Source organism: Tamandua tetradactyla, chromosome X (genome assembly GCF_023851605.1).
Source record: "Tamandua tetradactyla isolate mTamTet1 chromosome X, mTamTet1.pri, whole genome shotgun sequence".
Classification (NCBI taxonomy): domain Eukaryota; kingdom Metazoa; phylum Chordata; class Mammalia; order Pilosa; family Myrmecophagidae; genus Tamandua; species Tamandua tetradactyla.
Genome location: NC_135353.1, coordinates 78155001 through 78182232, shown reverse-complemented (window position 1 = coordinate 78182232; position 27232 = coordinate 78155001). Strand labels below are relative to the sequence as shown.

The following is a 27232-nucleotide window of genomic DNA, read 5'->3' as shown; positions in this document are numbered from 1 at the left end:
TCTCACTGTTCAAATCACTCTGGGACTTATTGGGGCATCACTCGGGACAAATCTACAAAATCTTATGCCCTACTAAAGGTTCTATGTACTTATGGTGTTCAGTTAAGCTGTCCACATAAGTTATATTAGGAACTGCGCTAGTCAAAATATAAGTTTTTTATCAAACAAATTTTGTTGCTTTATTTTCACACATAAGTTAAAATTTTAAAATATTCATTACCATCTGTTGTCAACACCCTACAGTTTTAACATTTCTTTGTTCTTCATGCAAAACATTTTAAAATTTGTACATTTAGTCACTATCATTACACTCTAGGCATTCCTAGATTATACCATCTCTGTCTTTTTTGTCTATCTTACCTTCTGATTTCATCTGTGCCCCCAGGCCTCCTCCATCTATCATTCTTACATTTAGCTTCATTCAGTGTTCTAATATTATTGTATTACAGTTAGGTAGTATTGTGGTATCCATTTCTGAATTTTTATACTCAGTTCCATTGAACAGTCGGTATCCCTTCAGCTCCAATTACCCAATATCTACCTTATTTCTATCTCCTGATGGTCTCTGTTGCCAACTGAAATTCTCCAAGTTCATACAGTAATGTCAGTTCATATCAGTGAGACCATACAGTAGTTGTCCTTTTGTTTCTGGCTAATCTCACTCAGCATATTGTCCTTAAGGTCCATCCATGCTGTTACATACTTCATAACTTTATTCTGTCTTACAGCTGCATAATATTCCATTGTATGTATATACCACAGCTTGTTTAGCTACTCGTCTGTTGATGGACATTTGGGCTGTTTCCATCTCTTGGCAATTGTAAATAAGGCTGCTGTAAATATTAGTGTTTACACTAATGAACCTATGTTTATCTTTGGGTCTAAGATGCGTTTCCTGTAGACAGCATATAGATGGGTCCTGTTTTTTAATTCATTTTGCCAGTCTGTGTCTTTTGATTGGGGAGTTTAATCTACTAACATTTAGTGTTATTACTGTATGGGCAATACTTTGTTCTACCATTTTGCCTTTTGGATTTTATGTCTCATATCTAATTTTCCTTCTTTTTACCTTTACTGAGAGTCTTCCTTTATACACTCTTGTCCACACTTCTCTCTCCTGTTTTTCTGTCTCTAGTGCTCCCTTTAGTATTTCTTACAGAGCTGCTCTCTTGGTCACAAATTCTCTCAGTGATTTTTATGTCTAAAAATGTTTTAATTTCTCCCTCATGTTTGAAGAACAATTTTGCTGGATATGGAATTTTTGGTTGGCAGTTTTCTCTTTTATTAATTTAAATATATCATCCCAGTGCCTTCTTGCCTCCATGGTTTCTGCTGAGAAATCTATGCATAATCTTTTTGGGCTTCCCTTGTATGTGATGGATTGCTTTTCTCTTGCTGCTTTCAAGATTCTTTCTTTGTCTTTGACATCTGACATTCTGATTACTAAGTGTCTTGGATTACGTCTATTTGGATCAATTGTTTTACACTGAACTTCTTGGATCTGTAATTTTACGTCCTTCATAAGAGTTGGGAAATTTTCAGTGATAATTTACCCCATTAGTTTTTTTCCTCCTTTTCCCTTCTGGTATAACCACAACACGTGTATTCATGCGCTTCATGTTGTTATTCAATTCCCTTTGTCCCTGCTCATATTTTCCCATTCTTTTCCCTATATTTTCTTTTGCTTGTCAGATTTCAGATGTCCCATCCTCCAGTTCACTAATCCTATCTTCTGTCTCTTGAAATCTGACATTGTAGGTTTCCATTGTTTTTTCCATCTCTTCTACTGTGCCTTTCATTCCCATAAGTTCTGTGCTTTTCAGACTCTCCCTGTTGGGGGAATGGTGGAGACAGAGGAGAGGTTGTATTCTGGTTTTATTCGCTTCACTTTTCCAGACCCTGGGGTCTGAACTCTTTGAGGTTGGGATTCCACCTGAGCTGGGCCCCACCCCTCTCCTGGGGATGGCACAGGCTCCAGACAAACCCTCAAACAAGCTTAATTCTGCCCATGCCTGGGGCAGTGAAGCCCAAGAAGCCTTGCAGCTATTTCCATAGAGCAGTCAAGCCATAGAAACACAGCCACCAAAATAAAAGAGAAAAGTCCTTTACAGAGCAGGACCCCCTGTTCCTCAGGTTTACCAATCAAGAGCTTAAGTTGGTACCTTGCTCTGTGTATCTCCAGGTCCTGTGTGCCCCCTCCTTTCCTTCAGGGCCCAGACCTTTTCAAATACAAAAACCCTCTGTGTTTTTTCCTTTTTCTGTCAGCCTTGCCTCCTCTGTGCCATGGCAAAAACCAGTGACCTCAGCTTTTACTGGAGGTTCAGCTGAGCTGGGGGCCTATTTTTAGTAGTCAGAATTTGTTAATTACTTCCACAATTGGTGTTTGGTTGCGCGCAGCCCCTGCTGCTGGTAAACTCTCTTTCCTTTCCCCTCTGGGTAGCAGCCTGCTGAGGAGCTGGCCGCATGGCTTGGGAAACTCACGGTTCTGGGGTGGCTCACAGATGGTCCATCTGGTCCAGACTGGGGTATGCTGTGTGTCCAGTCACTGATGTGGCCCCAGCAGTTGTTTTGTATTGTTCCTGGCTCTTTATCAGCTGCTCTGGAGGACAAACTAAATTCCACACCTTGCTAAGCCGCCATCTTGGCCTGGATCTCACATTTCCCCTTTTAAAAATCCCATTCAGATATATATTTCAGTAATGTTAATTGCGTTCACAGTGTCGTACTATGATTACCACCAGCAATTAACAAAACATTTCCATCATTCCAGTTAAGAACCAGGTACATTTTAAGCCTCAACTTCCCATTCCCTATTTCCACCTGGTCCTCTGGTAAGCTATATTCTTGATTCTGATATTGTGAATTTGCTTATTCTAGTTGTATCTGGCTTGTTTCACTCAACAAGGTATCAACAGGTTTCATCCATATTGCCTCATATATCAGGAATTCATTCTTCTCTATAGCTGAATAATATTTCATTGTATGTATCTGCCACATTTTTAAAATTCATTCAGTGCTTAATGGACACTTGAATTGTTTCCATGTTTTAGCAGTTCTGAATAATGTCCTATGAACATTAGTGTGCAAATATCTGTTCAAGCCCCTGCTTTCAATTATCTTGAGTATATACTGAGTAGTAGGATTGCTGGGTCATATGATATTTCTGTACTTGGCCTTCAGAGGAAACACCAAGCTGTCTTCTACATTGGCTGGACCATTTTATATTGCCACCAATAATGAATGAGTTCAGATTTCTCCACATCCTCTCCAACACTTATTTTCCGAATTTTTAATAGCAGACATTCTAATGGGTATGAAATGCTATCATAAATTTGTAACAGATCTTCTACTTCAATGCAAAGTGCTGGTGATGGAATGGTGTATGGGAATCCTGTATTATGTGCATGATTATTCCATGGACCCACAATTTCTCTTTGTCTGTAAGGAAGGTTGTTGGGAATTTGATTGGGATTTCATTGAATCTATAAATTGCCTTGGGTGGGAGTGACATCTTTTTTGTTTGTTTATTTTTCTATTTTTAATTTTTGAATTGTATAATATAACATGTATACAAAGCAAAGACATAAAAAGCGATAGTTTTCAAAGCACTCTTCAACAAGTAGTTACAGGACAGATCCCAGAGTTTGTCATGGGCTACCATATGATCCTCTCAGATTTTTCCTTCTAGCTGCTCCAGAATATAGGAGGCTAGAAGGAATAAATATTTTTATCATCATAATCAACTTTTTTCTTTTTTTGTGTAAAATGACATATATGCAAAAAAGCAATGAATTTCAAAGCACAGCACAACAATTAGTTGTAGAATAGATTTCAGAGTTTGTGTCGGTTACAATTCCACAATTTTAGGTTTTTACCTCTAGCTGCTCTAAGATACTGATGACTAAAAGAAATATCAATTTAATGATTCAACAGTCACATTCATTTGTTAAATCCTACCTTCTCTGTACAGTGGAATATTTTTAAGGAAGGTATTCTGAGGTCAAAAGATCTGGAGAACAAGCAATCCTAAGTAGAGGGATTCATTGCTGGGCTCCTCCATCAGTTTCACCATATCCCCTGAATATTTCTGACACCAGGAATACTTTTTTAAGTACAACCTACACATATATATATTTTTTCCTCTTTTTTTAATTAATTAAAATTTTTTTAAAAAAATATAACAACAAACAAATGCAAACATTCTTAACTTATGATCATTCTGTTCTACATATATAATCAGTAATTCACAATATCATCACATAGTTCCATATTTATCATTATGATCATTTCTTAGAACATTTGCATTAATTCAGAAAAAGAAATAAAAGACAACACAAAAAAATTCAAAGACACTATACCCCTTACTACTCCCTTTCATTGGGAGTGACATCTTGAAAAGTATTCCAATCCATGAATGCAGTAGGTCTTTCCACTTATTCAGGTCTTTGATTTCTTTTAGCAGTGTTTGGTAGTTTTCTGCGTACAAGTCTTTTGCATTCTTAGATTTATTTGTAGATATTTAATTTTTTTAGTTGCTGTCGTGACTGGAATTTGTCTCTTGATTTCTTCTTGAGATTGTTCATTGTTTCTGTATAGAAACATTACTGAGTTCAGGTTGTTGATTCTGAAATCTGCCATTTTGCTGAATTTATTTATTAGCTTTAGGAGCTCTGTTGTAAATTTTTCAAGATTTTTTGCATATAAAATCATATCTGCAAATAGGGAAAATTGTACTTCTCCCTTCCCAATTTGGATACTTTTTTAAACACTGGTTTTTCTGCATGTGAAGTACAACATATATACAAAAAAGCAATAAATTTCAAAGTACATTGTAACAATTGCTTGTAGAACCGATTTCAGAGTTTGTTATGGGTGACAGTTCCACAATTTTAGGTTTTTCCATGTAGCTGCTCTAAAACACTGGAGACTAAAAGAAATATCATTATAATGATTCAGCAGTCATACTCATTTGTTAAATTCAATCTTCTCTGTTACAACTCCTCCTTCTTTCATCCTTCTCCCAATTTATGCCTTTTTTTTTTTTTCTGGTCTAAATGCTCTGGCAAGTACTTTCATTAAATGTTGAATAACGGTGGTAACAGTGGGCATCCTTGTCTTTTTCCTGAACTTAGAGGGAAAATCTTTCAGTCTTTCACCATTAAGTAGCGTATTAGCTGTGAGCTTTTCATATATGCACTTTATCATCTTGAGGAAGTTTCTTTCTACTCTTAGTGTTCGAAGTGTTTTTATCAAAGAAGGGTGCTGGATTTTGCCAAATGCTTTTTCTGCATCCATTGTGATCATATGTTTTTTTCCTTCATTATGTTAATGTGATATAGTACATTAATTGATTTGAATCTACCTTGCATACCAGAAATGAATTCCACTTGATCCTCGTATATAATTCTTTTAGTATGTTGTTGAATTCAGTTTGCTGGTATTTTATTGAGGATTTTTGTATCTATATGCATAAGAAATATTGACCTGTGGTTTTCTTTCCTTGTGGTGTCTTTATCTGACTTTGATGTGATGGTATTGTTGTCCTTATAGGATGAATTAGGGAGTGTTCCCTTCTCTTCAGTTTTATTGAAGAGTTTGGGCAGAATTGGAGTTATGTGTTCTTGGAATGTTAGGTAGAATTCTGTGATTTTCTTTGTTGGGATGTTTTTGATGACTGATTCAATCTCTTAATTGGTTTGTAGAGACCTATTTCCTCCTTAGTCAGTGTAGGTGGTTTGTTTCTAAAAAGTGGTCTATTTCAATCTGGATTATCTACTTTATTAGCACACAGTTGTTCATAATATCCTCTTCTAGTCCTTTATATTTCAGTGGGTTGCTATTAATGTCATCCTTTTCATTTCTGATTTTGGTTATTTGTATCCCCTCTCTTTCTTTCTTTGTTAGTCTAGCTAAAATTTTGTCGTTTTTATTTCTTTACAAAAAAAAAAAAGCAAGTTTGGGTTTTGTTGATTCGCTGTATTTTTTTTTATTTCTTTGTTTTCTGTTTCATCTAACTCTGCTTTAATGTTTGCTGTTTGCTTCCTTATGCTCACTTTGAGTTTAGTTCTTCCATTTTTGAAGTTACATCTCTGATTTAAAGTCTTTCTTCTTCTTCTTCTCCTTTTTTTTTTTTTAATGGGCAGGCACCGGGAATCGAACCCAGGTTTTCGGAATGGTAGGCGAGAACTCTGCCTGTTGAGCCACCATGGCCCACCCACTTTCTTCTTTTTTAATATAACCATTTAGAGCTATAAATTTCCCTCTTCAGACTGACTATGCTGTATCTCATAAGTTCTGGTATGTTATATTTTCATTTGCCTCTTGATATTTCCTAATTTATCTTTTGATTTTTTTGACACATTTTGTTTTTTAAGAGTATATTCTTTAATTTCCCTGTATTTGTAAATTTTCCATTTCTCCCTCTGTTGTTGATTTCTAGCTTCATTACAGTGGTTGAAGAAGATACAATGTATTATTTCAGTGTTTTTTAATTTGTTGAGACTTTTGTGACCTAACCTGTCATCTAACCTAGAGAATAATCCAGGTGCATTAGAAAAGATTATGTATTCTGTTTTTGATGGGTGAAATGTTCTATATATGCCTGTTCCATCTAGTTGGTTTAGGATATCTTTCAGGTCTTGTGTTTCTTTATTGGTCTTCTGATTAGAATTCTACCCATTATTGAGAGTAGTGCATTAATGTCTCTTACTGTTAATGTAGAACCATCAATTTCTCCCTTTCAGTCTGTCAGTATTTGCTTCAAATATTTTGGAGCTCTGCAGTTAGGTGCATAAATATTTATAATAGTTACATCTTCTTGTTGAATTATCCTCTTTATCAATATATAGAGACACTTTGTCTCATTTATCTCTTCCACCTTTCGGTCAAGAAGGTTTTCTCAATCCCTTGATGCTGAGCCCCAGCTCATCCTAAGATTTCTGCCTCATGTTGCCAGGAAGGTTTATGCCCCCGGGGGTCATGTCCCACGTAAAGTCAGGGAGGGGAGTGAGTTCACTTGCCATGTTGGCTGAGAGAGAAGGAAAGGCCACATCTGAGCAACAAAAGAAGTTCTCTGGGGGTGACCCTTAGGCCTAATTTTAAGTAGGCTTAGTCTATTCTTTGTGGGGATACGTTTCATAAGAACAAATCACAAGATCAAGGGCTCAGCCTATTGATTTAGTTGTCCCCACTGCTTGTGAGAATATCAGGAATTCTCCAAATGGATAAGTTGAATTTTCCCCCTTTTCCCCCATTCCCCCAAGAGAAATTTGCAAATATTTCTTTATTGACTGTTAAAATCACTCTGAGATTGATTTCTCAGAGTGATCACACTAACCTGTACAAACCTGCGTAATCTCATGCTCTATTCAAGGTTCCATGTAGTTATGGTGTTCACTTAAACTGTCCATATGAATTAAATTAGGAAATGCACTAGACAAAATATAGATTTTGTACCAAATAAACATTTCTCACTTTAGTCCCACACAGAAGTTGAAGTTTTAAAATATGAATGACTGGGTGGGCCATGGTGGCTCAGCAGGCAGAATTCTCGCCTGCTATGCCAGAGACCTGGGTTTGATTTCCAGTGCCTGCCCATGCAAACAAAAAAACAAACAAACAAACAAAAAAACCCCAAGAAGTTATTTCTTCCTTGATCCACTAGTTGTTTAAGAGTGTGTTGTTGAGCCTCCATATACTTGTGAATTTTCTGACCCTCTGCTGGTTATTGATTTCCAATTTCATTCTTTTTTGGATCTGAGAAAGTGTTATGTATGATTTCAATATTTTTAAATTTATTGAGACTTGCTTTGTGACCCAGCTTGTGGTCTGTCCTTGAGAATGATCCATGAGCACTTGAGGAAAAGGTGTACCCTGCTGTTGCGGGGTGTGATGTTCTATAAATGTCTGTTTAGTTTGTTTATTGTATTATTCAGATTCTCAGTTTCTTTATTGATCCTCTGTCTAGATGTTCTATCCATTGATGAGAATGGGAAATTGAAGTCTCCAAGTATTATGGTAGAGGTATCTATTTCTCTTTTCAGTGTTTGCCTCATGTATTTTGGTGCACTCTGGCTCAGTGCGTAAATATTTATTATTGTTATGTTTTCTTGTTGAATTGTTCCTTTTATTAATACATAGTGTCTTTTGTTTTACATTTGAAGTCTAATTCGTCAGATATTAGTATAACGACTCCTGCTGTTTTCTGATTGTTGATTGCATGAAATATCTTTTCTCAACCTTTCACATTCAACTGATGTTTGTCCTTGGATCTGAAATGTGTCTCCTGTAGACAATTTATGATGGATCTTGTTTTTTAATCCATTCTGCCAGTCTGTGTCTTTTGATTGGAGAGTTTAATCCATTAACATTTAGTGTTATTACTGTAAGGGCAGTACTTTTTCTACCATTTTGCCTTTTGGATTTTACATGTCATATCTAATTTTTTTCTCTTTTTACCTTTACTGATAGTTTTCCTTTCTACACTGTTCTCCACACCTCTCTCTCCTGTCTTTTCCTGTCTGCTTGTAGTGCTCCCTTTAATTTTCCTTGCAGAGCTGGTCTCTTGATCACAAAATCTCTCACTGATTTTCTAACTGAAAATGTTTTGATTTCCCACCCATTTTTGAAGGACAGTTTTGCGGGATATATATTTTCACTTTTATTTTTTGCATGGGCAGGCACCAGGAATCAAACCCATGTCTCCAGCATGGCAGGGAAGAACTCTACCTGCTGAGCCACTGTGGCCCACCTCGTTTTCACTTTTAATATTTCTGTTTTCTTTCTGCTACTCTAAGTGTCTTGTCTTTGAGTTCATTGTTTCTTTCTTCTGCCAGCTTCAATCTGTTCCTGAAACCCTCCTGGGGATTTTTTCTTCTTTTTTAATGCAATTTTATTGGGATATATTCACACATCATACATTCCATCCAAAGTATACAATCAGTGGCTCACAGTGTCATCACATAGTTGTGTATTTATCACCACAATCAATTTTAGATTATTTTTGTTACTTCAGGAAAAAATATTGAGAAAACCCACAACATCCCATACTCCTTATTTCCCCATCATTCATCCCTAATAGTGATGTGGTACATTTGTTTCTGTTGATAAAAGAATATTATGATATCACTGTTTATTATAGTCCATAGTTTGCAATAGGTGTGTTTTTTTTCCATATACTCCTCTACAATTAATTCTTCTAATAATTTTGCGTTACCTCTGAACTCTCTGTCCTGCAGAAAGTTTCAGCAGAGCCGCCTGAAAAGAAAGAAGTGAGCTTTTTGAGAGCATAAAGCTGTTTATTAGAGCTGCTCAGTTGATCATATACTTCTGCTACAGTGATTGCTATAATTATTATTTTTAAAACTAGGCTGAAGTCATGCATTCCAAACAAGTACATAGGCACATATTTTAATTGTTTATGGGAATTTTTTTATTCAAAGTTGTTTATTAAGAACCAGCCAAGAGGAACATAATGTAAGGGAGGAGAGCACATTGTAAGAGGGAAAAACAGAATTGCTAGCTGGTGCAATCCCACAAAGCCAGGCTGTTTTCAGCCTTGTTCAAAGGTTTTCCATCATCACAGGATCTCAGCTGCCCAGCGCTGTGCCATATTCCCTCCTTTTTTTTTTTGCGTAATCATTAAATACGTCACCGTACATAGTAGATGGGAAGCGACTTGGTTATCTCTAAACAACTTGAGTAAAATGAGGATGATTAATAGACAAATACAAATGATTACAAAGGTCTTGGACCAGTCTCACAAATTTAAAGAGGGAAACCAATGTTTGGGGCTGAATTGAGAGATTTCCCTCAGAAATAGCTTGTGGATGATCACTGTGCAAGCCCAGAGGTATATCATGGAGTTGTTGTCTTGGAGAAGTTTTTAAAGATTGTACATTTTGAATTGTTTCCCCTGAAAGCCTTGTATATATGCAGTCTCATAGATTCCCATGAATACTGAGAGCTTTTTCAAGGGAGAGGAGTAACACAAATAGATGTATAGTTAAAATCACATTGAAGTGCTAGATGAGTAGCTAAAGCTTGTTGATTTTCTTCTAGCCATAAGACAGCAGCTTCTAATGCATTGTCAGATTAAAATTTCATTTATCAATATCAGTTTGCTCTATTAATTCAATTGTAATATTTTTTTTTTTTTTTTTTTAAAGGAAAGACAGAGAGAAGGAAGGAAGGAAGGAAGAAAGGGAAACATCTTTTAAACATTTTCTTGTTTTATTGTATTCTGTTTCTCCGTTTTTGGTACATGGGCTGGGGCCGGGAATCGAACCGAGGTCCTCCGGCATAGCAGGCAAGCACTTTGCCCGCTGAGCCACCGCGGCCCGCCCCAATTGTAATATTTTTAACAAGGCTATTTACTTGACCAGCAGTTTCGGCAGACATAGTTAAAGAGGCAGTAGCCATAGTGACAGTTGCAGCTAATATAACTATAGAAATTATACATGAAATAAGAGTTTTTAGGAAGCTTCTTCAAATTTTTTCAAATGCTTGTGTTAGCAGAGAGATACCGGCATGTTAGTAGTCCCAGTTTGTTGTGTTATGGTGGAGGCTTTTTGATACAGTGTTTTTAAGTCTCCCCAAGTCACATTACAGTTTTTGTTGAGTTTTTGTCACTTTGTTTGATGAGAGATGTTAATCTTCATCTTCTTCAGTGGTAGAATGAGTGTCTCTTGATCTTGGGTTGTCTTCGTTTGCAGGCTTCAGTTGAGCATAGTCAACTGGAGGGTTTTCTTGGACAGGTCCATGGTAAGGTTTCACCAACCAAGCTGGAAGCCATCGCACACTTGTAGGAGTAGAGACACAAGCATATCCTCTTCCCCAGGTGAGCAGTGGAACTGGCCCCTTTCAGAGGCTATTTTCCGTTGGGTTTTTATAAAGTACTAGTGGGCATGACCCCTTACATTTTGTAGCATTAAAGTGCTTTTTTATGGCTCTGTAACCTGCTGAATTACAATTCAAAAAATTTAAACTGTGCAGGGCTTTATGTAATTGTTTCTTAGGGGAGAGTCAATCACCATTGTTCCCCCTCTTTTGTTTAAACAGACATGCTTTTAAGAGGCCATCATCACGTTTTATGATGGTTTGCCCCTGTGGATTATGTATGGTTCGAGTGGAATGTATAATATCCCACTGCTGAAAGAAAAGTTTAAAGCGTGAGAAATAAAGGCTGGCCTATTATTTATTTTATTTTATTAAGTATTTTTTTAACAAGGAGAATGCTTTTAGTAAATGGGCCTTGGCATGTTGACTTTTTTCACCCACGTGTGCAAAGGCAGAGATACAATGGGAAAAGGTGTTGATAGTTACATGTACATATTTGAGGCGGCCAAATATGGGAATATGACTAATTTCAGTTTGACATAATTCTTTGGCTTGCAGACTGCAGGGATTGACTGTTCCCCCAGGGGTATAGGCCTAGAAACCTTTTGGTAGTTAGCACATGCTTTGACAATGTTTTTTGCCTGTGTGGTAGTGATGTAAAACATTTTTTGCAGAGCTTTTGCATTTTGATGATAAAGTTCATGAGAGGCAACAGCCTTGTGAAAAGAGAGATTTAGAGTGACTATAGAGTTAGCTTGAGCATTGTTTTTTAGTTAATGGCCCCGGAATTTTAGAATGAGATCAAATATGACTGATAGGCAGTTGAAATTTGCATTGATGTAAGAGAGCTTGTAGTTAGAAAAAGAGCATGCAAAGATTGATTAGGAGTTATTATTTTTTTTGACAAGGCTGTTACAATGTTTAGTATAATGTATACTGTATATTTTGAATTATTTACAATGTTTAAAGGCTTTGCAGAAAAATATTATAAGGCTGAAATGATTGCACTGATTTCTGCCTTCTGAGTGGAGGTATGTTGAGAAGAGGTAAAGGAAGGCCAAGAATTGTTTTCCTTTTCAATAAAAATGGCTTTACCTGTTTTTCCAGATTTGTCCACAAAAACAGTTTGAGCTCCATTAAATGATGTGGTAGATAATACACTGGGTATAACAAAAGTAAAGTTGGCAAACTGCTGGAGCAAGTTGTTAGGGGACAGCAAGATTTTTCCTGTGAAGTCAGCTAGAGTTATTTGAAAATTTAAAGAAAATGATAATAATGTTTAAGTTGTTTTTGGGTTAGTTTAAATTGTATGTAAGAAGGATTATATTCAGTCCGCTGATGATAACGCAGTCGTCCTTTGGCAATGATGGTTGCTAGCAAACAATAATATGGATTAATAGGAAGGTGGAAAAGAAAATTCATTCCAGGCAAGATAGATTGGGAATCAATTGTCCAAGTGTTCTTGTAGGAGAATGCAGGGTAAAAACACAAAACAAGCATACCAAAAAGGAAGGAGCATAACGATAAAGATATTTTTGTTGGATGGAATCCGCCATAAGCTGTAGTTTTTTCTTGGCTTTTGGAGTCGAAATATGAGGGGAATTGAGACTCGATGGCCCTTTTACTGTATTAAAAAGATGAGTTAATTGATATATAAGAACTCCTAAGGAGGGCCTAATTCAACTGATAACCCCTAATAATTTTTGGAAATTATTTAAAATTTTTAAGCAAACAGTTGAAATTTGTAGATTTTGCGATTTAATGTTTGTTTTAATTAAAATATAACCTAAGTATTTTCAAGGGGAAGCATGCTGAATTTTTTCAGGGGGAGCTATTTTTAGATTGGCATTTGTTATATTAAGTTGTAAAACCGTGAAGACTTGGTTAAGGATGTTCTCATTTGGAGCTGTTAACAAGATATTATTGGTATAGTGATAAATAAAGATGGTTGGAAATTGAAGCCTGATAGGTTGAATAACCTGATGTATTAACAATTGACATACAGTCGGGCTGTTTAGCATTCCTTGAGGAAGTACAATCCAATGATACTGAACAGAAGGGGTATTAAGGGAATGAAGAGAGAACGCAAAGCGTTAAGTTTGGCTGTTAAAGGAATAGTGAAAAATCAGTCTTGTAAATTAATTATAATTAGGGGCCATTTCCTTGGAATTATGGCAAGATTAGGTGTTTTAATTATAAAGCCCCATAGGTTGGATGATAACATTAATTTGTTGTAAATAGTGTATCGATCTTCATTTTCCAGATTTTTTAGGAATAACAAACACAGGAATGTTTCATGGACTGGTAGGTTTTTTTCAGGTGCCCTTTAATTGTTTTTCTACTAGTAAGTGAGCAAACTTTAACTTTTCCTCTTATAAGGGCCACTGATTAACCCATATCAGCATGTCGGTGAACCAATAAGGGCAAGAGGTTTTAAACGTTCGGTAGCTCTTATGAAAAAGGAGGTAACAATAGTTTTGTTTGCCATTGTGATAAAAGATCTCGGCCCCATAAGTTTATAGGGATAGGCATGACATAAGGTTGAAACAAACCACTTTGATTATGAGGGCCAAGGACCTGTAGCATATTCTTACTTTGTTGTGCTCTTGAGAAGCCCCCAAACCCTTATACAGGAAACTGGCAGTCATTTAGTGACCACTCCTCAGGTCAATTGAAAGTAGATATAACAGAAATATTAGCTCTTGTGTTTATTAACCTAGTGAAGGACTGGCCCTCAGTGGTGATTTGCAATATAGGTTTGTTTGAATTTAATAATTTGGACCAAAAAAATAGTACTGCCAAAGCCTCTGGACTCTCTTATTTGAGAATTTGCTTATTAGGTCCTTGACACTGTAATATTTTTAAGCTTTATAAGGGAATTTGTGGTAAAAAGATTTATTTTAAATAACCCAAATGAGAGAGCAATTGGCCTAATAATTTTGTAGGGGCTGAAGTAGTGGGAAATAAAATAATTGAACAGGAAGTTGGGGGTTTTTATGACTTAGCCTTTTTAAAAGTGAGATTATTTATTTAATTTTTTTTTATATAGCAAAGGACATGATAAAGTTAACATAAAGTATAAGAAGTTATTTTGATAAAACATAGAGTTTCTCCTTTTTATATTGATTATTTAAAATATAATTTTACAACTCTTCTTTAAAATAGAGCGAAAACTTAATTTTAGTTTTGCATTAGTATATTATTTGATATTAAAGCTTTTAAAAACATGGTAAATAGACTCAATTTTTTTTTTAACTTTGACCATAATTTCCTTTTTATAAACCTTCAGTAACTAATCATATTTTATTCAGGCCTTGTTTTATGCTTTTTTCATTCTGTAACAGTCATTTAATTTATTTTAGGACAGAACTACTTTTTTTTTTAAATAAAAACACATTTTTTATATTTTTTCATATTTTAATTATTAGAATGACTTTGAAAAGCAAACATCTTACCACATACAATTACTATTAATATTAAGCTTGTTAGAATAATGCTAAATACTTAAAATGCTTTAGTTAGTGCATATTTGTAGTATTAATATACATTTTTTAATAAGGATTGATGGTACATATAGATATACTTGTTTTTTTTTTAAATTGTATTTCTTTAAAGTTTTATGATTATGTATTTTTAAAAGGATTGAATATTAAGGCACCTCATTTTATTTGTGACTTTTTACAAAATGCATTTAATTATAAGATGCTATTGAAATTTAAAGTTTTATTTTTAGGCTATTTTTTATTGATGTTTAATGTATGCAATGGTCAAATTCCAATTAGCTTATGTGACCAGGCCCAGGTGGCCCTTTGGGAACTGGCTAGGGACCCGAGAAGAGCTTTCTGGGACCTAGATAGCTTTACTAAAGTACATCTCCTTTTGTACTTTATGCAGCTGGAGTGCATATTTCAATAATTTCCTACCAAGGTCACACAGTGGAGTACCCAGGAGCACATTTGCTTTAATGGGAATTACCTGTCTATTGACAGGTAATGAGCCTGTTGTCTATTTTGAATGGCTTGTTGGGTACAGCCTTCTTGAAATTCTAATCACTAAATAATGTATTGTGCAGGTGTTACAGTTGTTTTAACAAGAGTTTTTTAATCCCATGGGCACATTCGATAACTATGAGCAATAGATTCTACAATTGCTTTTGTAAAGGGGCTTTAGAATTTATTTTATTTGTTTTTTGGTGGTGTTTATTTTTATTAGCACTTCTTTTTAGTACCTTTAAGTACCATATAAGGACAGGATTTATGCTGAGGTTGCCCATGCTGAATAATTTTAAGAAATTGTTCCTGCTCTTTAGAAAGATCTGAGCCCATAGTTTTGAAAGTGAAAGAATAGAATGGACTCCAGCAATATCTAGTGTACTGTGATTATTTTACCATGAGAATTGGTCCAGACAAAATTCACCCCCTAGGCATTGCTTCTTTGGCTCTTAGTCTTAAAAGAGATGACAAGGCCCCACGTTGGGTGCCACTTGTTACCTCCAAACTCTGTCCTACAGAGAGTTTCAGGGGAGCCACATGAAAAGAAAGAAGTAAGCTTCTTGAGAGGCAAAAAGTTGTTTGTTAGAGGTGCTCAGTTGATTATATACTTCTGCTACAGTGATTGTTTTCAAACAAGGCTGAAGTTATGCATTCCAAAGAAGTACACTGCACATGGGAATTGTTTTTATTCAAAGTTGTTTATCAAGAACCAGCCAAGAGGAACATAATGTAAGGGAGGAGAGCACCTTATGAGAGGGAAGAACACAAATGCCTGCCTAGCTGGTACACTTCTGCAAAGGCCAGGCTGTTTTCAGCCTTGTTATGAGGTTTTCCTTCATTCTTATGGAATCTCGGCTGCTGGGTGTTCTGCCATAATTTCATACATATGTTCTTGTTCATGGAAGAAAATTTTTTATATTTGTACCGTTAATCTCATGACTAACACATCTTTTACTGACTTATGCAGTCCCATACTTTAACCTCTGATTTTCCTTCTAGTGACATATATAGCTTTAAACTTACCCTATCAACTGCTTTCATCTGTAGTTTAGCACTGTTACTTATACTTATAATAATGTGCTACCATCACTTCTATCTATTTCCACTCATTTATATTCAAACTAGTCAAAAATTCTGCACATCTGAAGTACTCTCTAGCCTTATTCTATCTGTTGTTAACCTATATTCTAGATTCTATGTCCAGTAGTTTACATAGTATAATTCATTCATATTAGCAAGTACATTCATTATTTGTCCTTTTGTGACTGACTTATTTCACTCAACATAACGTCTTCAAGGTTCATCCATGTTGTTATATGCTTCAGGACTTCATTCCTTCTTACTGCTGAATTATAGTCTATTAATTTTTAACTAAAATTTAATTTTTAGCTAATTTTTGTTTGGGGTGTGAGATAGGGATCCTCTTTCATTCTTTTGGATATGGATATCCAGTTCTCCAAGCAGCATTTATGGAAGAGACTGTTCTGTCTTGGTTGAGTGCACTTGGGAGTCTTTCAGAAATCAATTGACCATAGAACTCTGAGGGTCTATTTTTGAACTCTCAGTTTGATTCCATTGATCAATATGTTTATCTTTATGATAGGACCATGTTGTTTTGACCCCGGGGCTTTATAGTATGCTTTAAAATCTGGAGCATGAGTATTACATTGAATCTGTAGATTGATTTGGGCATAATTGATATCTTAATAACATTTAGCCTTCAAAACCATGAACATGGAATGCCTTTCTATTTGTTTAGGTCTTTTATTTCTTTTATCAGTGTTTTTTGTGTACAGGTCCTTTATATCTTTGGTTATGTTTGTTCTTAGATATTGGATTCTTTTTGTTGCTATTGTGAATCAAAAATTTTTTTGTGATTACTTCCTCAGATAGCTCATTATGAGTGTATAGAATTACTACTTATTTTTACCTCTTGATATTGTATCCTGCCACTTTACTGAACTTGTTTATTATTTCCAGTAGCTTTGCTGCAGTTTTTTCAGGGCTTTCTAATTACAGAATCATATCATATACAAATAGTGAAAGCTTGCCTTTTGTATCTTTTTCTTTCCTAATTGCTCTAGCTAGAACTTCTAACAAAATGTTGAATAACAGTGGTGAAAGTGGGCATCCTTGTCTTATTTCTGATTTTAGAGGGAAAACTTTCAGTTTCTCACCATTGATTAAGATGTTATCTATGAGTTTTTCAAATATGCCTTTTATCATTTTGAGGAAGTTTCCTTCTATTCTTATATTTTGAAGTGTTTTATCAAGAGAGTATACTGGATTTCTTCACATACCTTTTCTGTGTCAATGGAGATAATCAGATAATTTTTCCCTTTTCATTTGTTATGTGGTTGTTTTGGTTTGCTAAAGCTGCCAGAATACGATATGCCAAAAATGAATTGGCTTTTACAAAGGGGATTTATCAAGTTACAAGTTACAATTCTAAGGCCATAGAAATGTCTAAATTAAGGCATCGACAAGAGGATACCTTCACTGAAGAAAGGCCTATTGCATCCAGGTTCCATGTCACATGGGAAGGCACATGATGACATCTACTGGCCTTCTCTCTTGGTGTGGTTTCAAAATAGCTCTCTCAGCTCCTGTGGGTCCTTCTGGCTTCTGCTGAGGTGTTTTCTTTCTTAGCTTCTCTAAACTCTCTTGGCTCTCTTAAAGGACTCCAACAAGCAGAGTAAGACCCACCTTGAATGGGCAGGGTCACATCTCCATGGAAACAACCTAATCAGAACTTCCCACCCAAGGACAGATCTGTCCCCAGAAGACTGGTTTTGAAAAACATGGCTTTTCTGCAGTACATAACAGATTCAAATCAGCACAGTGGTGTACTGCATTAATTGATTTTCTTGTGTTGAACCACCCTTGTATATCTGGGATAAAACTCACTTTGTCATGATGTATAATTCTTTTAATGTACCGTTGGATTCAATTCACAAGTATTTTGTGGAGCACATTTGCATCTATATTCATCAGAGATATTGGTCTTTAGTTTTCTTTCCGTGTAGTGTCTCTTTCAAGGTTTCATATTAAGTTGATGTTGGCTTCTAAGAATGAGTTAGGTAGTGTTCCCATTTCTTTAAATTTCTGGAAGTGTTTGAGCAGAATTGGTATGAATCCTTGGAATGCTTGGTAAAATTTACCTGTGAGGCCATCTGGTCCTAGACTTTTCTCTTTTGGGGGTGTCTTGATGACTGATTCAATCTCTTTACTTGTGATTAGTGTTTTGAAGTCTTCTGTTTCTTCATATATGTTATTTTTGTGTTTCTAAGGAATTGCCCATTTTGTGTAAGTTGTCTGTTTTTTTGGTGTATCCTTGTTCATAGTATGCTCTTATGATGCATGAGCTATATGGCTGTAAAATCTTGTCACCCCATTAATCACCAGGATTGGTTTGGCTGATCTGTCCTGTTGTTCCCTTCCTTCCTCACTGTTCTATGTGCCTGCCTCCTGACATTGCATTCTTGGTTGAAGAGGAGGACCATTTTTCAGCCAAGGGTATATAGTAGCTGTACTTCCCTGTTAAAACCTCCAAAGAAGCTCTCAACATCCGCCTTGCCAGTTTTCCTTTCACTTATAGCAGTATTTCATTTGGTTCCTTTTTATCATTTCTTTCTGTTTAGTAAGTGTCTCAATGATCATTCATTGCTTTTATGATATCCCTTAGTTCTTTCTCTGTATTTTCCTTCATTTCCTTGAACATTTTTTGGGTGTGCTGTATGATGGGGTTAACATTTCATTCTTTTTCCATGTGACTATCCCATTATTGAAGCACCATTTGTTGATTTTTTTTTTTTTTTTGCAGTGTGTGTGTGGAGGGGGGTGTGGGAAGTGCATGGGCCAGAAATTGAACCCGGGTCTCCCACATGGCAGGTGAGAATTCTACCACTGAACTATTCTTGCACCCCTCCTTGAACATTTTCAAGATCATTTTTTAAAAGACTTTGTTCAGTTTGTCCACATTCTCGTCTTCATTGGTGTTTTCTAGATTTTTGTGCTTTTCTTTTGGATGGGTCATCATTTCCTGTATCTCTTGTTGCACACTGCAAATTTTAATGTTTTAAAATTTTAATTCTCGGATTTGTTGCCTTTCATGTCTGTTTCTTGATTTTGTAAGTAGCTGATGATAAGACAGATTTTTCTTGAGCTTCTGCCTCGCTATCAGGAAGACTGCCCAGAGCGAATTCTGTGTTCAAGGTTTTCCCAGCTTTCTGGGCCTTCTGTTTTATTCTGGGCTTTTGCTTGTTAGTTTTTTTGGGGGTTCCCCTGTTTACAGGATTTTGATTATCCCCTCTTCCCAGAAGACAGACCACCCTCTTCTGGGTGTTTGAAGCTGGCAGGCCTTTGACCCAGACTTAACTGCCTGTATAGTTTCTTACATTTCTTTTGTTGTCTCAGCTGCATTTGTCTGGAGAGCAAATTCTGGGAGGAGGGGTGCACCAGAGATGACTTTCACAAGTCAGTCTCTCCTAGTCAATACAGGGCCAGTGGCCCACTAAGGTGGTGCAGACTGGCTCTAAAGTGCTCTAGTTGGGGGGATCAGGAAAGGCACCAACACCTTCCTTGACATCTCCCCAAAACTAAGCTTTCCAGGCCTGTCCAGCAAGTGCAGGCCTTCAACTAACTGTCCCCCACAGCCCTCAGAAACACATAGTCTTTAAGTCTCCTCTGCTGCAGCCACAGTCCAGGGATTGTTGAAACAGTGGCTGCTGCCCTCTTTATCCAGGGCAGGTTGAAGCAATGGCTGCCCTCAGAGTTAGGCCCCCAGAGATGTGAATTCTTTAATCAAAAGTAGTGATCAATCCCAGGGTAGTTAAGGGCTAGCAGGTTGGGACAATTTAAAGTGGTCAGAAGTTAGTGGTAGTTGAAAAGACTTCAGAAGATTCATGAGCTTCTGAAGGATCTTATTTGTGAATTAGACCTGATACATCCTCCTTCCTTTTTCAGTATTAGTCATATTTAATTATTAGCTAACTTCTCAGAACACTTCTGGAAAGGTCTATATGTGTTAAGATAAATTTGAGGCAATAATTTGTTCCCAAATGTATATAAATGAAAAAAACATTCAACCTTAAATAGTTAAACTCTATGAAATGAGCTGTTGAATTATGTTCATTTTGTGAATAGTATATCACAGAATAAAAGTTGCTAAATGAAAAAACAAAACAAAACAAAAAAATGAACAACAACAAAAGGTAGTGATCAGGGACTACCCTTGTTAATGGAGAAAAGGAGTTTTATGTCCCTTCCTGTCACCAGTGAGCTAACCAGACTTTGGACCTCACAGTGGCCTGCTGTGAGAATAGGGTTGGGTGCCAGTAGCCTTTCCTCAGAGAGAGCAATTTATAGTTCTTTACCATGATATTTCAGTCTTTTCCTCCCACTCTTTCCTGGATGCTGTACAGTGTTCTTCTGAAACAGTGTACATAATAGTTTCAAAATAGTGGTTTCAAGCAATTCCTCACTGTTTAATAGTTGTTTTGCTGAAAGTACTGCGTCCTGGAGCTCGCTGTTGTCATCTTATAATCCTCCAGTGGTTCTGTCTGTTTTAAAAGTGAAGTATCCACCTTTGCTTAGTTCATAAGACTAAATAAGAAATTAGTTGTTTTGGAATGTGATTAACTTTTATTAGGCAAAATCCACCAAAATATAGGATCCAGATACTATTGGTCCAGTTATCTGTGTGTAAATATAATGGTATGTTTCTTAATTTAGCTGTTTAGCATCTCATCTAATGGTACTTAAATATCGCAAATCATCATATTGGAAATCATATTGTAAATATACTGTAAGGAGAAGAGTTCTAACCTTGGGTTTCATTGTAGTTTTTAAGAGTATAGTTCTCAGGAGCTGGACTGTCTGGATTTAAATCCCTGTTCTACCATTTTCTAGCTGTTTGACGTTGAGCTTTCACTTTAAGTTTCTGGGCCTCACTTTCTTTGAATTTAACGCGAAGATAATAATAGGACTTGCTTCAAAATATTATTGTGAAAATTAGATGAATTTGCATATGTAAATCAGTTAATATAGTATCTGGTGCATAGTAGAAGTACGTATCAGCTATTAATATTGTTACTGCCTTCCACCTAGTCTGTAAACTTAACAAATCACTTTTCTGTGTCTCAGTTTCCCCATTTTTTTAAAATCCAGGAACAAGATGAATATATGTGACTTGGATACAGATTTACTAAAATTATTTTGACATCTTCTTTTAGAAGATTTTTTGAAATACAATTTGTTATATGACCTGTTGATATTGTGTACCTTTTCTGCACACCATTAGAATTGTGCAAATTTCCAAAAGATGAATATTTACTTTAAAAGTTATTTTGATAGAGCCTAAAATTGATTTAGTAGACAGCTGAATAAGGGAACTGTCATTCAACCTTGCTGAATGTGAATCCTTTGAAAAATTATACTAAAGCAATAATTTAGAAGCTTATCATTATTATTTTTGTTTCAGATCGAGCCCAAAGAATTATCAGAGAACTGTTTCTGGTTAAAAGTTGAGGAAGACAAGTTTGAAAATCCAGATCTCTTTGCAAAATTGGCACTGAATTTCTCAACCCAGATAAAAGGTACATTTTATTTTTTAATATAAATTACTGATTCTGATATATTAGAATTCTTTGCTTTGCTCAAGATTTCTAGTAATGTGGATAACTGCAATTTTCCCCCACTGGATAGGGGCAATGAAAACAAAAAAATGAAAGTAGATTAATATATTAATATTAACTATATTTTACCCTGGAGCTAAAGAAGAATAGACTTTTTTCCTTTGAATTTTATTTTCCATTAGTTCATCTGAAAGTGTAGGTTTCATTTTTACTGTATAATATGTGCTTTATATATATACCTATCTATTATAAAGTCTCCATTTTTACTGAGAAGCCAAGGAGACAAATTTGTTTGATTCACAATGTGAGAAAAAATAGCATGAGAATTCTAATGCGTCAGAAGTTTTAATGAAATTATAATATGATTGATATCATCATGCTTAACTAATTTTTCCTCTTATAGCATGACTTATCAGTTTGGTTTCCTGGGAAATTTTGTAGTTTTTTCTTTAAGCAGATCTAGGTTAATATTGACATCTGTAAACCTAACACTAGAGGTTAAGATTTGATAATAGAGTGCCTTGTTTAGATTGAACTCTTAATCTCTTTTGAATTGCACACATAGTTTTGGTGCTACATAGATAACTTTTCAATCTCATAATCGATATGAATTGTGAGCTTTTAGTATTTTATTAAATTATTATTTTACTAATTATTGTAAAAGTGACAGTCAAGTAGAACTTTTTCTGTTTAAATGAATCCTTTCAACTAAGAAATTGATATTTCTATAGTCCCATGCCATGGTTAAGGAATTAGCAGCTTAACCATTCATTTTGTCTGATTTGTCACAGTATCCTCTAGAATGTGAGTCTTGGAAGATTCAGAGAGAGAGAGTTAGAGAGATAGGCCTGTGAAAATTATTCCTTTTCAGCTCTTCTGCCATATCTTGCATACTGGAGGTGTCTATACTGTGTTTGTTCTTCCTTGTAATTTAAAGTTCACACACATGTATGTATATATATATGTACATACATATATATATACACACACACACACGCAGAAATTTGGGATGATTAGAGTATTCTGAAGAACTTTGACTGATTTTTTAGTCTTGCCATTAGATCTATACTTTCTTCTTATATGGAATGGCAGAGCTTGGTTTTAAAGGGCCCTTTAGTGATGTCAAAGATTTCTATTTATTATAATTGCTTTTTAAAATTGAAGAAGTGATACAAGCTTATATTAAGGTATTAATATAATAAAACCAATACATTTGATAATAAAAAGTAAATCTCCCTTCAATCCCAAACTTAAAACTTCTTTCCCAGAGAAAACCATTGTTACCAATTTCTTGAGTCATCTGCTAGAAATAGTATAGGTTTCTCAAAGCATATGCATATTTAATATTTTTCTTAGTCCCTTGCTGTTTTCACTTAATGTATCTTAGATAGTATTCCATTGTAGCATGTGTTTATTCTATTCTTTTTATGTGTTGCATAGAATTCTGTGATACAGGAATATCTTAATTTATTTAGCCAATCCCCTGTTGATGACATTTAGGTTATTTCTAGTCTTTTGTTATTTCAAACTATGCTGCAGTGAACACGTTTCTACTTATGCCTTTGTGCATGTATGTGAGTCTCTAGAGGATAAATTCTAGAAGTAAAATTGCTTTATAAAATGCTGCGTGCATGTAAAATTTTTTAGATACCGCTTTATTGCCTTCCAAAGAGTTTGTGACAATTACAGTCTCTCCAAGAATGCATATGAATATGTTTCCCTACAACTGTTGCCAGTATCAGAGGTGGAAATGATAAATCATTGGTGTGTTAATTTGTTTTTTAAAGTATTGATGAAGGTGGAGCAGCTTTCATTTATTATAGGCAATTTGAAAGTCTTTTTCAGTAAATTATTGAGCAGTTGTTCTTTTGTTTATTGGTTTATTTGTATTGAGTCCTACAAGAATCCAGATTCAGACAATTTTAGAGTTAGTGTGGACCTTAGAAGTGATTAAGGCCTATCCTTTTATTTGATAAGTGAAGAAACTGAAGCTTGAGATATAGAAGTCAGTGTAAAACTTTATTAGAGATTTTCTGAGGATATTATGATATACTGGGAAAAGCTGGAGAAAGTGGAGTCACACATACTTGCATTCCAGCTATGATACCTGTAACCTCTGAGACTGAATTTTCTCATCCATAAATTGAGTATACTAATGTGTATATAATAGTGTCGTGTCGGGAGAATTAAATGAGGTTGTATATGTAAAATACCTGGCACAGTGTTTGGTATCTAGCAGGCACTTAATAGATATCAGTTCCCTTTCCCTTTTCATTTCACCTAATGCTGTTCATATGTGGGTGTGCTTTGCATTTCATTTTAGTTATTGACACTTAAACTTTTAATCTGGCAAAAAAATTCCCTGCTCTTCTGTGCAGCACCTGGTAGAGCCAATCATGTACAATAGAAGCAATTTTTTTACTGTAGCTGCCAAAACCAAATCAATGAAAAACCAAGCAAAAATCATACAATAGGCCCTCGTGGTGAGAATGCTGAGTTTCCGTTTCTCTTAACCCAGATGATTTAATTTTCTTTGTGGCACTACTTCTGCTTTCCTTACTTTGAATATTGAAGTACAAATCAGGACAGGCACACCATTCAGTGCCATTATTTTCACATGATTAATGTCTGAAGGGACATTTAAGGAGTTGGCAAGTAAGCAAGCATAGCATATTCCAGACATGCATAGCATAGCCCAAACAAATTTCAATGATATAAAGCCATCATTTTAATATTCTAACACTAATAACTGTTTATTAATCTTACAGGATCACTAAGAAATTAGCTTCAGGCTCTGGCCCCAGGGAGCTTTGAAGCCTAGCTTCAGTTTACCACTTTCTTCCTCTTTCTGCTGCTCAATTCCATTTACTCAGCTGCATTCAGAAGGAGCAACATACCCACTGTTTTTAAGACCTATTTCCATGGCTATCCACCCCAGTATTCCAAAATATCTGAGGACTTCCTCCTTCTACAAGGGATTTAGTGGAACTTATGTTTCTAATGCAGTGAAAACATTACTAGTCGATGCTTCCAAGAAAATGTTTAGCTTCCAAGAAAATCTTAACCCACTAATCCTAAATGGGTTAGGATTGCTAAATAGAAAGAAGATTTAAACTATACTAGTTCTCATACATGTCATATATAAATGTGTAAACTATTTAACTTATAAAAGTACCATATAATTATACTTTCTATCTGAATTAGCTATTTTCAGAGTTTTACAGAAAATTATTTTTAGTGTTATTAAAAATAAGATTATTGCTGTTGCAGAAAAGAATGCATTTCTTATTTAATTAGCTTATATTTATAAAGTACCCACTATGTGCAAGGTACTATACTAAATGATAGGGAAAGAAATGGATAAGGTCTTATTCCTGTACCAGGAAACTCAAAATAGTGAGAGGATTAGGAAGATGCATACCACATTTAGTCAAGTTGTATTAAATGCTAGAGTGTATGTTTTTAAAGTGCTGTGGGAGAAAAATTTGAAATAGGTAATTTTGAATAGGGGAAATACAGATCAAAGAGTTGGGGTAATTTAAGCTGGGCATTGAAATTTAAGTAGAATTTCAATATGGGCAGAAGGAGATAAGGCATTCTAGGCAAAGTATACCATCAGTAAAAACATTAAGTGGTGAAGTACATACTATAGTAGCCTGTTCGGTTGACTGTAAAATAGAATTGAGGGTGAAATTGTAAGGGGACCTTTACACTGAGAAATTTAGGTTTTATTCTTTAGGCAGTAGGGGCCCAATAATTTGACAGTTAATCGATTAGCATACCTTTGAAGGACAGATACATAATGGGAATTTATAATGCTGGAGTATTGATTCTGAAGAAGTGTTAGTAGGTTAAGCAAGATGTGATGATATTCTGACCAGTATGAATTCTTAATCTCTAAGATCACTTCTAATTCCCAATTCCGGTTTTCACAGGCTTATAATATTTAGGTTCATCTCATGAGCCATAATGGTATCATATCACAAAATACATTTTAAAATGTTGTCTGGATTAATGAAAAGATAAGTATGAGCGGCAGTTGAAGACGACTTCTTAGTACTTTTGAATATGCATCATAAATGCAACTGTTGGAATTTGTATATGTGTCCCAGTTTTGATTTATTATTCAGTTTTATATTTTGGAGAAATATAACCTTCAAGGATATAATGATATTGATGTTTTCCTTAACAAATTTATAGTAATTATAATGATGATATTATATAAGAATAAAAGTAATTATGGATAATATTAACTAAACTTCACATAATAATAAAATGCCTAGATTATAGCTGCTAATTCTATTTAGAATTTCAAAGGTTCTCTAGAGGCTTTGGGAAGAACAAAGATAGTGCGTATGTGAAACTTGGAAGTAGTTCCTTAGGTTTTAATGTTGCTTGGAAGAAATATACAAAATAAACATAAGAGGTTAATAAAATTTAGCTTCTTCAATAATGTATTTCTGCAGTGCAATTTATCTATAATAATAGCAGAAAACTGGTTTTATAAATATTTCAAATGCATATAAATGTCATTTTATAATGCTTGAAATATTGAGCATAGCTTCAAATTTATGGTGGAACTGAGTTTGGAGATGCATTTATATAAAACCACTTTTCCTCTAGGATCGTATTTTAAATTGTGCTGCTTAGTCATAGAATCAGTTGGCCTCTTTTCAAGATACCCGCCTTTGTTCGAATGCTTAATACAGTTTTCTGTATTTAGAGAAATAATGAAAAGGCAAAAAAGAGTACTGTAATCTAATTATCTCTGTCTTGATGATATAGAAATTCTTGGAATCTACTTGAAAATAATGAGATGTCAATCTCAGAGTTCACACCCCTTGTAAGATGGTGCTAAAGTGTCTGGTGAGAGAGAGAGAGAGCTCATGTTCTAACAATTTGTCATCTTAATAGCGCACAATGTGCATACTTCTTTAGTGTAAGGTTTTATACATATAGGAGTAAGCCAAGAAGCTTAATTTTTTTCAGGCAGTGAATTAGAAACCATGTAATGATTCTACCTGTATACAACTTCATCATTTTATTATATCCACAGTTTTTTGGATTTCTATATATACATTAACTGAATATCTTTATGTCTTATCACCACATCAAAGCTCATTGTCATTATGAACAGTTTAAGTGTTTTAATCTGTAAGGACAAATACATTTTCAATTAGTGTTTTCTGGCATCCAACCTGTATACCAATCTATATAACAATTTGCATACCTCCTTTAATGTAGAAGAGGGAGCAAGAAATTTGTGAGCCAGAGATTCATATCATCGTATTAAGTATAGGAGTCACCAGTTGTTAAGAGAAGTTGAGAAAGGGTATCCTCAGCCTTCTACGAGAAAAGACTTCAAACTGAGTGTGCTAGTTTGAAACTGTTATGTACCCCAGGAAAACCATGTTCTTTAAACCTCATTCAGTATTTCTGGATGAGGTCTTTCTTATTGTTTCCATGGAGATGTGGCCCACCCAATTGTGGGTGGTAACTTTTTGATTAGATGGTGTCCATGGAAATTTGTCTCCACCCATTCAAGGTGGGGTTGCTTGCTGGAGCCCTTTAAGAGGGAACTATTTTGGAAAAAGCTTCAGAATCAACAGAGCCCACACAGCCTGAGACCTTTGGAAATGCAGAAGGAAGATGTTCCCTGGGGAAGTCCTTTGAAAGCAGAAGCCAGAGACCCCCACCACATTCCAGCCACGTGCCTTCCCAGATGACAGAGGTGTTTCAGATCCATTGACCTTTCTTGAATCAGGATAT

General features: G+C 35.3%; 1 protein-coding gene across 5 annotated transcripts in view; it reads left to right on the top strand.

The window, feature by feature from the left end:
- Positions 1–27232, top strand: part of DIAPH2 (diaphanous related formin 2) — a 997375-nt gene that overhangs the window by 352714 nt on the left and 617429 nt on the right. For all 5 annotated transcript variants that reach the window (XM_077145442.1, XM_077145441.1, XM_077145438.1 and 2 more), the window contains one exon: positions 21310–21424. In XM_077145442.1, coding sequence (XP_077001557.1) covers positions 21310–21424 — 115 coding nt within the window. The remainder of the gene's footprint in view (positions 1–21309; positions 21425–27232) is intronic.